Here is a 13919-nt window from a genome sequence, read left to right as displayed (position 1 = left end):
CCGGATTTTTAGCGTTACGTAGTTTGTGCACGACGCCTAATACGTACGAAATTTTTCTCTAGTTCTGAAGACGAATGTTAAGAGAACAAACGATTGTCAAGAAAATGGTCGAGATATTATAACTGATGATTGTCAAAAAATCAACAGAATGTTGCCCCTATAATCTCTGCTTCATACTTTTTTTCAGAGAAACGTCCAATATAATTAACAAAACCCAATATTATGAAGATAAAAAAGTGCATTTTCGTTGAAATTGACTAACGTATGATACAAGTATATGCACATAATCAGAAGAATGTCGAGTTTTAGGATCCGAACGAAGTATAACTTCTACGGATTTAGGTACTTAGATGTTTCTGCGAGATTTAGATGCAATTTTATATTCACCTGGCGAACAATAAATTCAACTGTTCCAGATCTATGCAATAAGAAATTGGGTCCAGCATTCTTCAGACGAGCAACGAACAAAAATCGTTTCTCGGAATTTTTTTCGATTTATTCGTTTTGATAGGAGAAACGAACGAACCCAACATTTGCGGACTGGAAAATTTGCTCATCTCGAGCGTTTGGTAGTTGGAAATGTTATTATTCATAAACGGAAATTTTCGACAAGAGCAAATTTTGTACCAAAAATAACTACATTAATAGGAACTATTCGATTCAATGTAATTTTCCAAACCTGCAAAACGAAAGATATACAAAATAGCACGTTTTCAACACAGTTTTACAAATCAGATAAATATTGTTTTACATTCACCAAAAGCAAACCGAACAAAATAGTTCTCTTACTAAGTTGAAAACGAAAATTTATTAAAATAGAAAAAGCAGGCAAATGTACACGACGGACGGACGAGTAGGAAGAACCAAATGGCTAGAAACTTTAACACAGCATTTCAAATCCCGTTGGCAGGCTTTCTAACATTTTGGATGTAATTGCTATAAATGCTTGTATTTTATATGATCAAACAACTGGAGAAACAAGAAAATGAATTTTCCACTGAAAACCGAAATTTACAAGAGCAAAATATGAAGAGTACAGTTAAACCTCAGCAGATTCAAATAACAACTTATGAGAGCCTAAAAACCAGTCAATTTGGTATTGCGAAAAAAATAAACATTTTTTCTACACGTTAAACATATGTTTGTGAAAAGTGTTTATGAAAGAGGCATCTCATCTGTAAAAAGTGTGACACCGAATAAATTTTCTAAAGTTCGAAAAAAATTATATTAGGCTGTCAAAAAAGTCCTGCGGTATTTTTTTTTTTTTTTGAATTTTCATTTGTTCATAAAATTAGTTACAATCATCTGTTTTAAGTCAAATATGCGCCGTTTTGTTCGATGACTTGTTCCCAACGAGATGCCAACTTCATAATACCCCTGTTATAGAAGCTCGCTTCCTTATTGGCAAGAAACTCGGATAGGCATTTTTCACAGGCCTCTTTTGTGGCTAGTCACTTGGTGCGAGGTCCGGACTATACGGCGGATGCAAAAGAACCTCCCATCCGAGCTCCCGGAGCTTCTGGCTCGTCACCAAAGAAGTGTGTGGCCTGGCGTTGGTCTGATGGAAGACAATGCGGCCTCTGTTTATCAAAGATGGCCTCTTCTTCATGAGTGCTACCTTCAAGCGGTCCAGTTGTTGGCAGTACAGGTCCGAATTGAGCGTTTGGCCATAGGGAAGCAGCTCATAATAGATTATTCCTTGACAATCCCACCAAACACACAGCAGAACCTTCCTGGCCGTTAATGAGGGCTTGGCCACCGTCTGAGCCGCTTCAGCGGGCTTCGACCACGACCGTTTGCGCTTCACGTTGTCGTAAGTGACCAACTTTTCATCGTCAGTCACCATCCGCTTCAGAAACGGGTCGATTTTGTTGCGATTCAGCAGCGATTCACATGCGTCGATACGGTCAAAGATGTTTTTTTGCGTCAACGTGTGTGGCACCCATACATCGAGCTTCTTTGTGAATCCAAGCTTCTTCAAATGGTTGATAACGGTTTGATGACTTATCCCCAGCTCTTGGCCGATGCTACGGCTGCTACTATGCCGGTCTTTCTTGGCTAATTCAGCGATTTTGTCGCAATTTTCGACGACAGGCCTTCCGGAGCGTGGCGCATCTTCGACGACCTCTACACCAGAAAGAAAACGTTGAAACCATCGTTGTGCGGTGGAAATGGAAACTGTATCGGGGCCATAAACTGCACAAATTTTATTGGCAGCTTGAGATGCATTTTTGCCTTTGTCATAGTAGTACTGTAAAATATGTCGGATTTTCTCTTTATTTTGCTCCATATTTGCGACACTATAACTCACGAACGACTTAACCAAACAAAACACTGTCAAGGACTATATTATAGCGCGACTATATTAATACCTTTCCAACAAGCTATAGTATGACTCGATACAATGAATACAACTAGAACTACGCGCTTACAACGACACCTCGCGGAAATACCGCAGGATTTTTTTGAAAGCCTAATATTTTTTTAATTATTACCTGATAATTATTTTGTGTAGCATTATATATGGTAATTTCTGTATTATTTATGTTCAACTTCAAAAAATAGAATGCTTATTTGTGATGCCAAGAACTAAGATGGCTCCTGATAGCGTCGGTTTGGAACTCAGGAATTGTTAATGACTACAGGTTCGGAATTTCACAACAAGTGATTTGTGACAAATACGGTGTTAACAAATCGACCATATCAAGGCTATGCTCCAAATTTCGTTCGACTGGGAAGATTGCTGTTGAGCACAGAGGTGAAAGACCACACATCACTACCTCTAGAGAGGAATCTATGATTGTCAGGTGCATTAGGAAGGATCCATTTAATGTACAGAAGTGACGAACAGTCCTTTTCAGTGCTGAATCGAAGTTCAGATTACTAGAAGCGACTGAATTGACATGTACGCCGACCGATCGGAAAACGCGTGATGTCGCATTATTGCTAGAAAGCTGTGAAACATGGTGGAGGCAGTGAAATGGTTTGGAGATGTTTTTCTGCTAATGGAATGGATTCAATTCATCGAATTGATGGAATTATGGATCGTTTCATGTACAATTACATTCTTAAAGATGTTATGCTGCCCTATGCTGAATGAAATATGACAATAGAATATGTAGTCTAACAAGATAATGATCCCAATCACACAACATGTTGGTGATGGACTGGCCACCACAATCTCTGGATCTCTACCCTATCGAGAATATATGGGAGATTGTGAATCGAAGAATAAGCAAATCGTGAACATGTTCACAACAAAGATCAACAAATACAAAACGCGTGGGCATCGATTCCACAAAACTTCATTGGTAATCTGATCGAGTTTATGCAGCAAAGATGCAAGGTCGAAAAAATGGGGTTTCCCACAAAATATTGAAAGCCAAAAATAATTTGGCTAATATAGTGCAAAGTTGAAGTTGTTTTGACCAGAAAGAAAATGAGCTTCCTTCTGCTTTTTTTTAAAGTTATTAGTTCTTTTGTACAAGTAATTATACGATGAATTACATTGTTTTTAAAAATTTGTATGATTTTTTTCATCAAATTGACTCATTTTAACCCTTTAAGGGGCTATCCACATACCACGTGGACAACTTCAAGAGGGGTAGGGAGGGTGGTGTGGTAGGTGTTACGAAAATGTCTACTCTTGTCCACGGTGTGGGGGGAGGGGGTTTAGATATCCACGTGGACACGTTAAGTATTTGTTTTATGGTAAAACATTAATCTTAATAGTCTAGATTGAATGATATCTGTTTTGTATTTACATGATTTTTTAAGTTTCAAGCCCACCCTGAGTACTCTTTATTCATCAATAAATAGACTGAGCTGCCTGTGAGTGCTACCCGGTCAAACATCCATTTTTTCATATGATTGAACTTCTTCCCTGAAATGTACATTCTGAAAGAAACGCACATGAACTGGTATCGATCAACTTATTCCAATCGGTAATAGAGAGCCGTGAATTCCGTCAGGATAAAGAGATCCAAAGACACAAAGAATGTTAGAATTTTTGTAGTGTTAAAAATCACGACTTAAGTGCGGATTGAATTCAGCTTTTGCACTTGATGACAAAACTGCTTCGTTTTTATTTTTCGAAAACTCGCAAGGTTTTCTGAACATTGAAACGACCAACAAATTCTTTCATGAGTACACGGGCCGTATCTCTGAGGATCTATTTACTGCAATGATGTTATTCTTCATTGATGTCTGATAATTCTTATAATAAGCTTCTATTGAGTTGTCTGGAAAGTCCATGCTGCTACTGCTGACAATTAAATCGAGACACTTATCAAGACCAATCCTCGATACACGACACATGAAACAGCAGATTCGCTACAGATGTCGAAAATCACCGTTCATGAGAAACGAAACATCACGAAAAACGCTACAAAGCATGAACTACATATTGACCTATATTCCGGAACCCGATCAGATTTGACATATCGCAATCCGAACGAGATAAACTTTTGCAACTTGGAGGCGATCTGGCGTAGTGGTAACATCCATGCTTTTCAAGCAGATATCACGAGTTCAATTCTCACTCCCGACGTTCTTCCAAAAATGGAAGTAAAAAATGACGAACCAGCCAAAATGTGTTGAAAATCACTATAATAGAGAAAAAACAATAAAAACTTTTGCAACTTCAGACGTTTCTTCGAGCTCCGAAAAAGTAAAACAAAGACTATTTTTACCATCCATTATATCACCGTTTGTTTATCTACCATTCAACAATAAAACAAAAATTGAACGGAAAAAAATATTCATAATTAGAATAGTTACAAGCTGATCAAGTGAGGGGAATCGGATTCCAGCCATTCTGGTTATCTGAAACAAAAAAATTGAACAGATTCTGATTCTGAATCAGTAAAGATACCACTATCGCAGGAACCTCAGACAAGTCAAAAACGTGTTTTTTTTTTTGACAAAATGACGGCCGTTTGAAAAAAAAGACTGTTTAAAACATTTTTTTTCAAGTTTCCGGATTTTTTGAAAATAGTAAACTTACGAAATTAGGATTTTTATAGGTTCATGCGATAGAGAGATGTATACAGATTGTAATCATATAGACATAAATCGGATCAGTAGAACTTGAGATATCGTGTACGCCAGTTTGAAAAAACTTGTTTCGAGAAAAACGCGTTTGAAGTTAATTGTTATGGCCGTACAAGATGAGATACCGCATCACTAAAATGGCTATAACTTGGTAAATAATGAGATTTTCGAAAAGTCTCTTCTATGGTATATTGTTAAATAACTGAATTAAAGAAATATAAAAAAAAGACCATGATAGACTAGAATGATAGACTAAAATACCCCCTTAAAGAATGCAACATCGTGCTAATTTGAAATCCGACCATAATAAGGGTTTATTTTACCGAAAAAAAACTTGAAGGAACGTAAATCAATCTGCGATTCGTTTCACAAACGCAACGAAAATACATATTTGTAACGAATTGTAAAAGGCAAATCATTCACAAGAATGTTGAGTTAAAAAAATCTTGTCAAGTGAATGAAACTCCGAAGCAGGCTTCTACCAAGCAACTAGTCTCGATGAATTCCAACAAGTACTGCTAGCAGCTGAACGTATTAAAATCAACGAACCAGAACGCTTTTAGGGCACTTCTAAAACTCCACCCGCCTTACTCATCAGATATTGTATCTTCAGATTATTAACTGTTAAGATTCCTGTGAGAACTTCAACTTGCTGCATAGCATAAGTTCTAAGAGGATCCTAAAGTAGCGTGGATGCTGGAATATTCAGGAAAAAATGGTGCATCTATAATCGAAAAGATGTAAGGTAAATGATTTTGGTTTGTCCAGTTGAAAATATGATTATGGTTTGTCCACTTTTTTGAATGCTCCAATTCAACGCACCTGTGTCAAATCAGGTATTCGAATGTTCCAAAACATATAAATAAATTTGTTCTTTTTCATGATTTACAGTAGTTTTATAGTTATTTTTACGGATTCACATGTTTTGAAGGATTATAAATGCGCCCCGGATTTGAGCTAACTTTTAATCAATCAGCAGATGATTTTTTGGCACATATTCAGACCTTTTCTGGACCATAACTATTGTAAACATCATGCTTGGACACCATTCGTATCAGATTTACTAAGTCAACCATGTAACCTCAATTCTGATCATGAGTTTATCAATATGATGACAGTAAACTCAAGCAATGAGAAATACAACATCTACTTAAAAATTCGACTTTTTTCATTCAAAAATGGTGCTTTCTAAAATCGGACAAACAATGATCATTTTTTGACAAAACAGTGACCAAAGGTGGACAAACCATGATCATAATTCCTCATTGAGGAAAAAAAAAATAATAATTTCAACGCCGTATGGTAGTATTAGCAACTAGAGACTTGGGGCTTTTCAACAAACCCAAACTCGTATTGATTATTTATGATTTTCATGGAGAAAAATCGATTTGCATTCACCAACATCATTTACCTTATGTCTATAAAAATATGCTTTTGGTTTCTTCCTTAGAATCGGCACGATTTTTTCCGGACAATATTCAGCATGATTTAACAATTAAGGGTTGTAGGACAACGGAATCATCGATCACGATGATGCTTCAGAAGTTTTGTTTTGACTTGGTTCATTATAGCCGAACCTGTAAAAGCGAAAGACATTGATGTTTAGACGAGAAAATTTTGTTGTTTCATAAGGAATGTCCACACTTGTCCACGGAGGGGGAGGTCATGCTTTTGACGTAGGATTACGTCTTTCGAGAACATATACCCCCAAATTGAAAAACGAAAATCGATCGCATCGTGAAAATTGTCCAATTTCAAACGCTTATTGCTCAGTCATTTCATGATGGAATGATGAGATTTTTGCATCAAACGATTTCGGCACTCTATAACAATTTTTCACCTTGAATAAAATAATATATATCATGTAACTAACTATCGAACAATAGAAAAATCTCATCCCCTATCCTAACGGAAATACCCACTTCTGATTGGTCGAAATTGACAACACTTGCGGCGGGTCCCTAACAGAGACATCAAAATCAAGCTGCCTGGGGGAAATCGACATTGAAAATACATTATCGTAGGGAGTGATTTTGTTCCTACCGAAATGTGTTCCCTAACAGAGACATCCAAACCAAGGTGCCCGAGGGAAATCGGCATTGCAAATATATGCAAGTCGGGGGCATTTTTATATTGCAAGTAAGGTGAGTGACACGATTAATTCTAGAAAATAAAATTTAAATTTGGAACTTTAATGTTGGTTGCTTCGTGAAATTTCATATCAATGACCGATCAGGTATTGTGAAAAATTTAGCACAAGTGTAAGTGTAAAATTTTATATGGTAGCAGTTGTGTTAAAAATGACTTGAAATTGAATTTTCATAAATTAAAACCAAGGTGTGTTCCCGCTCGAGAACGGGTCGTTTGGTTTAAGCTGTCTGTTTTGTTGTGTTCATTGCCACCCAAGGAAAGTTTATACGGCGAGAAAGATTGTGTTCTACATATAGTATTAGGTGTTGTTAATCCAATTAAAATTCGCATTGACAATAAACACTCAGAAAGTAAAAATTATAAAAGATAGTTACCTTTCCATTTCAAATATGTTTTCTTTATATTAAAGTAACATGTTTTTACTGATGAGGAAAATTGATAATTGTGTTAAGTATTGGTAATTATCGTATATTACATTGGCGAGTTTTTTTTCTCTTTATTTCATCTATACATAGCACAGGAAGCATCTAGGATCACAGAGGTTTTCATCATATCTCGTTCTGCTTCGGTATCTTTTATCTGATACGCACCATCCAACGACTGTTTACAATCCTTCTGTCTTCATCACTCGGTGAACACTGGTGGAGTGAACAAACAGTACCCAACAACCAAACACATCGGCCCTTTTTAGGGCCACCGAATCGTTATCAAAGAGTTTAACGATGTAATTCTTCAAACATATCCAAAATCAACAGATAGCCTAACGGAATCCTACGTCAACTATGTGGTCGTGTCTCGGACACAACCCTCCTGTGACTTCCACGTGGTATGTGGACAGCCCCTAATCAACAGTTTCCAATTCATTGATGATTGGTTGCAAATGTTCTGTCCAATACTGTAGGTATATATGAAATGTTGACAGATTTAGTGTTAGAATAAAACGACTCTGTGAAAAAGTGTTACTTTTCTTACAATATTCCACTACATAGATAAAGTATTGTTATTAAAGGAAAAAAATAATCGAATTAATAAAAATGAGCGAACTATAGTTTTTCATCAAATAATGCTCACTTTCAAAACGATAATGGCCCAACTGGTATTTTGGCAGATACGAAAATTCCAGTATTATTGACTTCCAAACTTTTTTCATTCATTTATACGACACAAATATTTCTGCAGAAAGATAATCTTTCTTGAGTGAAATTCTGGTTCAGTCAAATAGGTAAATAAACAAAGCCCGAGTCACGAAACCGTTGTATCCTTTTACAGGAGAAACATTTGACAGCATGAGGAAAAAAGTTGCAAAATTTTTTTTTAAACAAGATGCACTTAAAAAATAAATCATAAACTTATTAATCACGTATGCTTCAATTCTAATGCCTAAGTTGTGACAAACTATGGAGCCCATAAAACTATAGCTGGAATAAAAGTCAAACTACATAAAACACTGCCCCAATCTAGAAAAGTACTCAAATCGAATCGACAATCTCCTATTGATGTCAGACATAACAATTTTTCACCTTGAATAAAATAATATATATCATGTAACTAACTATCGAACAATAGAAAAATCTCATCCCCTATCCTAACGGAAATACCCACTTCTGATTGGTCGAAATTGACAACACATGCGGCGGGTCCCTAACAGAGACATCAAAATCAAGCTGCCTGGGGGAAATCGACATTGAAAATACATGATCGTAGGGAGTGATTTTGTTCCTACCGAAATGTGTTCCCTAACAGAGACATCCAAACCAAGGTGCCCGAGGGAAATCGGCATTGCAAATATATGCAAGTCGGGGGCATTTTTATATTGCAAGTAAGGTGAGTGACACGATTAATTCTAGAAAATAAAATTTAAATTTGGAACTTTAATGTTGGTTGCTTCGTGAAATTTCATATCAATGACCGATCAGGTATTGTGAAAAATTTAGCACAAGTGTAAGTGTAAAATTTTATATGGTAGCAGTTGTCACGGGAAAAAACCATTCCATGGAGAGAAAAAAAAACGCTAAACTACGATCGAAGCTCACCCATCAGAATAATTGGTTCTTTCGATCAACAGTACGGGACACCAAACAACACACCTTTCGATCAGTTCGGGAGTGACGCTAAGCGTATTGTGCAAAAAAAGAGATAACTCCCCCCAAAGCCAAACAGACACATATAAAATATGTAGGTCAGCCTGACGACGACCCTTATCAGCATGATTCCAACGAAAATCAAATCCACGCGTTTCTCCAAGCAGCCAAAGGTGAATCACTAATTCCGACTCGAAGTTTCCAAGGAAGCTAACGAAAAAAAAAACCGGATGATATTTGATCGCTTCTCGGAAAACAATACGACGTTCTATCCCAGCAGGGCTCGTCATTTATCTGGATTCCGATTTCCCACCTCGCTTATACCTCGCCTCCCATAAGCCTTTCTCCTGTTTGCACACTGACCCGGTTGAGTTATCACACGTGGGTGTGTGAATGTATTTATTATGTACGCAAGAAGAAGCTGCCAGCGAAGGGAAAGTTTACAGATGCTCAATGTGTGTCTTCCTTTGAAGCGCTCCCCCGCCGAGCATTACCATCTGATGGCGAACATCGGATGTCTCATTCTGGTAGCCTCAGCAAGTCGAAAGACTTTTCTCAGCGGCACGCTGACGCCACCATTAAGCACTCGCCCACGGACATCACATCGGTATTAGTATAAAAGTTCCAGCATTCCCCTAATAGGGTGATGCTTCTCGTTCATGTGCAAAAGTTGCATGACAGGACACAATCGTGTCCGAAAGAATATTTACCACTTCGGCATCATCAACATCATCGCCCTCATCATCCCGTCATGCATATGACAGAGATGCAATGTTTCTAATACCCGACATATGTTCATCCACGTTTCAACTGAGACTCCATTCACATCCGTCGTAATTTCTTCCAGGTCAGCAGCCATACACAACGTACTTGTTCCTGGGGAACGTTGCCGCATCGGATCTACTGACGGGTTTCGCAGTTATTTACGGACAGTACGCGCCCAAGGAGCTCCGCGGAGAGGACAACTGTACCATGCTGATTGGTAAGACTTTCTTCCGCCATGTGCAGCTTCCCGCGGACTCGACCGAAGGAAGGCCTAGCGGGAGAGCCTCATAATCACAGGCATCAGTTTTCCGAGTTCTTTTTTTTTCTTCATCTCTCTTTGTTTTCTCCCCACTTTCTCCGGTGTTGTTCCGGCTTTATCGCCGACACGGGACCATCCATATAGATTATCAGCGGAAACAGAGCAATTTGTTTCGTCGGATCGAGGTGAAACACCACACCTTCGCCGCCGATGAATTACAGCAAGGTCTCTCCTTGGTTGGGTGCTATGATACTTTGGGATTAAATTAGAGTGAAATGGAGAGCCAGCCTTAAGATACACCGCGCTAAGGATCACATAATATCAATGAATATCCTCCGGTCGGTCGTAATTTTTATCAGCTCAGATCCTGAATTAGATCAAATTTTCCACTAAGATTGGACTAAAGTAAAACTATTTGAATTTTAATGATGAAAATATTGTTCGATTGAGCTTGTCATGGGAATATTCGTCATCTCATATTTGAAACAAAGGTTCGTACGCATAAAGCATCATCACATGGTGGTCAGATTTGATCTGTTTTTATTTCATATTTTATCGCCTCGGCCCAAATGATTTTTTTTCTCTAAATTGAAACACATTAAAGGAAATTAGTGGCATTCGAAAAAATTGATTACCCATATGCGAAGTGGTATTTACTGCAAGATTTTTTGTATCATTTTTGTCATTTTTAAAGTAACTTTGTGTTTAATATGGTTTCACACCTGCAGTAAAGGTCAAACAACTTTGACCCATATTTTCTGCTGCAAAAAGTTTGTCCAATTGGAATTATTTTTTTTGCAATTGGAACTCGCGTTGTGTTCCGTTATTGTGAAGCGAAAATTAAAATGAATTTTCAGGTGGAATTAGGGGCCTGCCACATACAGTAATGCTTTTGAATCCGGACGCTTTTGAATCCGGACACTTTGCATTACACTCAATATAATGCCACAGCCATAACATTTTTTGCATTTTGTTATGTTATGTTAACCCTCCTGTACTCGCGTGCAAAATCATAACTGGTATACTCGCGCACGGTATCACAGACCGAAAGTAGAACTTCTCTGTAATATTGCTATTGTGTATTTTTTAGGCTTTACTGGTATTTATTTGAGGAAGAGGAGATTGAATAAAAAAAACTCAAAAAAAATGTTTTCTCCGTCTCCTTTCAGATTTAATAGTCATCTGATTTAACCTCCTCAAAACAGAGTAATTTTTGATACTTCAACACGAATAACGAAAGTCGACTTTTTTCCTGTTATTAATTGAAAATAAGCAACTTAATATAATTCACGAAAAAAAAGCATAAAGAGCTATAAAATAACATAAGGCTTCGAGCACAAATTACGTAATACGAGTAGGGGGGATGAGATGGGACGAGAGTTCGTTACTTTTTTTTTTTTCCCTCCTCTCACCCCCATCTCTAAGAAACTCATACTCGAGCTTCCTAGAGTTGGTCTCCTTTTTTTTTTGTTTCACAGGACGCTACAACACTTAGAGGTAAGAGTACAATACATAACAATTAGTACCTGTTGGATCCCAGTGAAGTGATATTCTTTTAAGGGATCCAAAAAGAGTGCACAATTAAACTAATTATTAAGATCAGACTACTGTATGTCTACAATTTATCTGTCTGTCAGTCTGTCTACATAAAAAATTGAAATATCTATATTAAAAAAGAGTTAATTTTCGTCTTCAGGAGCAATCGCAGCTTTGCCCTGAACAAGTCTATACTGGTTATCGACCTGATATGCGAAGGTAAACTGTTGAATAGCGACGGTCCATTAAAAAGAAAACGCTGTTGACCAATGCTAGATGTTGCTCGAGTTCGTAATAAGTGTTGTGCTTGTCGTGTAACGTAATGATGACTCGCGGTGGGGATTGTCATGTTATGGTGTATGTTGTTATTGTGTAATATGTTATGTATAAGTTTCAAAGACTGAAGTTCCCGCAATCCAATAAGAGGCAAGATACTGTGAGTCTCATTTTGATACAGGTCTAGAGTTGAGTACAAACTCGGTAGCCTATAAATTATTTTAAGACACCTGTTCTGCAATGTTTGTATTTTTTTAAGTCTTGTTTTGCATGCATAGCCCCAAACCAGTAGCCCGTATTGGAGTTGAGAATGGATGCATGCAAAATAGAAGTTAATCAGAGCTTTGTGAGGCAGGAAAGGTGATACTCTCTTCAAGATACCACAAAGGGATGCGAATTTTTTTACGACGAAATTTACATGGAAGCTCCACGACAAGGTTGAGTCTAAAATGACACCCAGGTATTTGAAGCTATGCACCTTTTTAATAGGTACATTTAAAATATATGGATCAGCACCTATCGTTATTTTCTTCCTAGGAGAATGGAAGAACATGTATTTAGTCTTCGTCAGGTTGAGTGACAGTAGATTGGACTGAAAGTAATCCCCAAGAAGAACCAGATCATACTCGATATGTGATACTATAGTTCCCGAGTCGGGACTTGGGTAAAATAGAGCTGTATCATCAGCAAACAGTTTTGCAGTTCCTTTTAAAGGTAGATTGCCAATATCGTTCACATACAGCAAAAATAACAGAGGTCCAATATTGCTGCCTCGAGGTACCCCAATACTTATAGAACACAATGTGCTTTTGGCATTATTTACTGCTACATATTGTTGCCTATCAGTTAAATAACTTCGCACTATATCATTGGCTATTCCTCGGATTCCGTACGTGTTCAGTTTTTTCAATAATATACTATGATCGATAGTGTCAAAAGCCTTTTTAAGGTCTAGGAAGAGTGCACCAACCATCATTTTTCGATCAATTCCATTAATAATTTCATCTACAAGCTCAGTGACTGCTGTTGTCGTACTACAACCTCGCCTGAAACCGTATTGAAACTTGTAGAAGACTTTATTTATGTCGAAGAATTCGCATAATCTGTTCACAAGCATTCTTTCAAAAATCTTGTTGAATACAGAAAGCGTTGAAATTGGTCGATAATTGCATGGATTCGAGGCTTCACCAGATTTGAAGACTGGCACTACTCTAGCTACTTTGAGGCATTTAGGATAACTACCTGTGGTTAGTATTCTGTTGAACATGTCTGAGCAGATTCTAGCGAAAGCTGACGAGTTCTCTTTAATTAATTGTGCCGGGACGTTATCAGGGCCGCAAGTTTTTTTACTGTTCAGTTCATTTATTATTCTTAAAACTTCATTTGGTGTTGATGGGTGCAGAAAGATCGAGTTTTGGACATATCGAGAATGAGTAAGCGGTGAGTGGTCGTTATTTCTGGGAATTTTGTTCGATAATTCCTGCCCAATTTTCGAGAAATAGTTATTGAAAATTTCGCACACTTCCTCATCGTTAGAAATTTTCGCACCGTTGTGGGTTAGTGTAATTTCTGATTTCTGGGTAGAGCGTCCAAGTAAACAATTAATTGTTTTCCACATTTTGGCTTGACTTGAGTAGTTCAACACTTGTTGGAAATATACTCTTTTACATTTACGTTTTTCAGAGAGAACTTTGCTTGTTATGTGTATTAACATCTCTTTCAAGTGCGAGTCATTTGGTCGAGTCTTAACCTTCTTCAGAATTTTGTTTTTCATTTTTATCAATTTCCAAAGGTCAAAA

General features: G+C 37.4%; 2 protein-coding genes across 16 annotated transcripts in view; one reads left to right on the top strand and one right to left on the bottom strand.

Moving 5' to 3' along the window:
• Positions 1 to 13919, bottom strand: part of LOC129765309 (AF4/FMR2 family member lilli) — a 138134-nt gene that overhangs the window by 60757 nt on the left and 63458 nt on the right. The window lies entirely within an intron of this gene.
• Positions 1 to 13919, top strand: part of LOC129765362 (glucose-dependent insulinotropic receptor-like) — a 53356-nt gene that overhangs the window by 30114 nt on the left and 9323 nt on the right. For 2 of the 3 annotated variants that reach the window (XM_055765602.1, XM_055765612.1), the window contains one exon: positions 10132 to 10266. The exons of the other annotated variant lie outside the window; for it this stretch is intronic. In XM_055765602.1, the coding sequence (XP_055621577.1) occupies positions 10132 to 10266 (135 nt within the window). The remainder of the gene's footprint in view (positions 1 to 10131; positions 10267 to 13919) is intronic. 3 annotated transcript variants of the gene reach the window in all.

The sequence above is a fragment of the Toxorhynchites rutilus genome, chromosome 1 (genome assembly GCF_029784135.1).
Source record: "Toxorhynchites rutilus septentrionalis strain SRP chromosome 1, ASM2978413v1, whole genome shotgun sequence".
In the NCBI taxonomy this organism is placed as follows: Eukaryota; Metazoa; Arthropoda; class Insecta; order Diptera; family Culicidae; genus Toxorhynchites; species Toxorhynchites rutilus.
The sequence above is the reverse complement of the archived record's forward strand: the minus strand, read 5'-3'. Positions and strand labels throughout refer to the sequence as shown.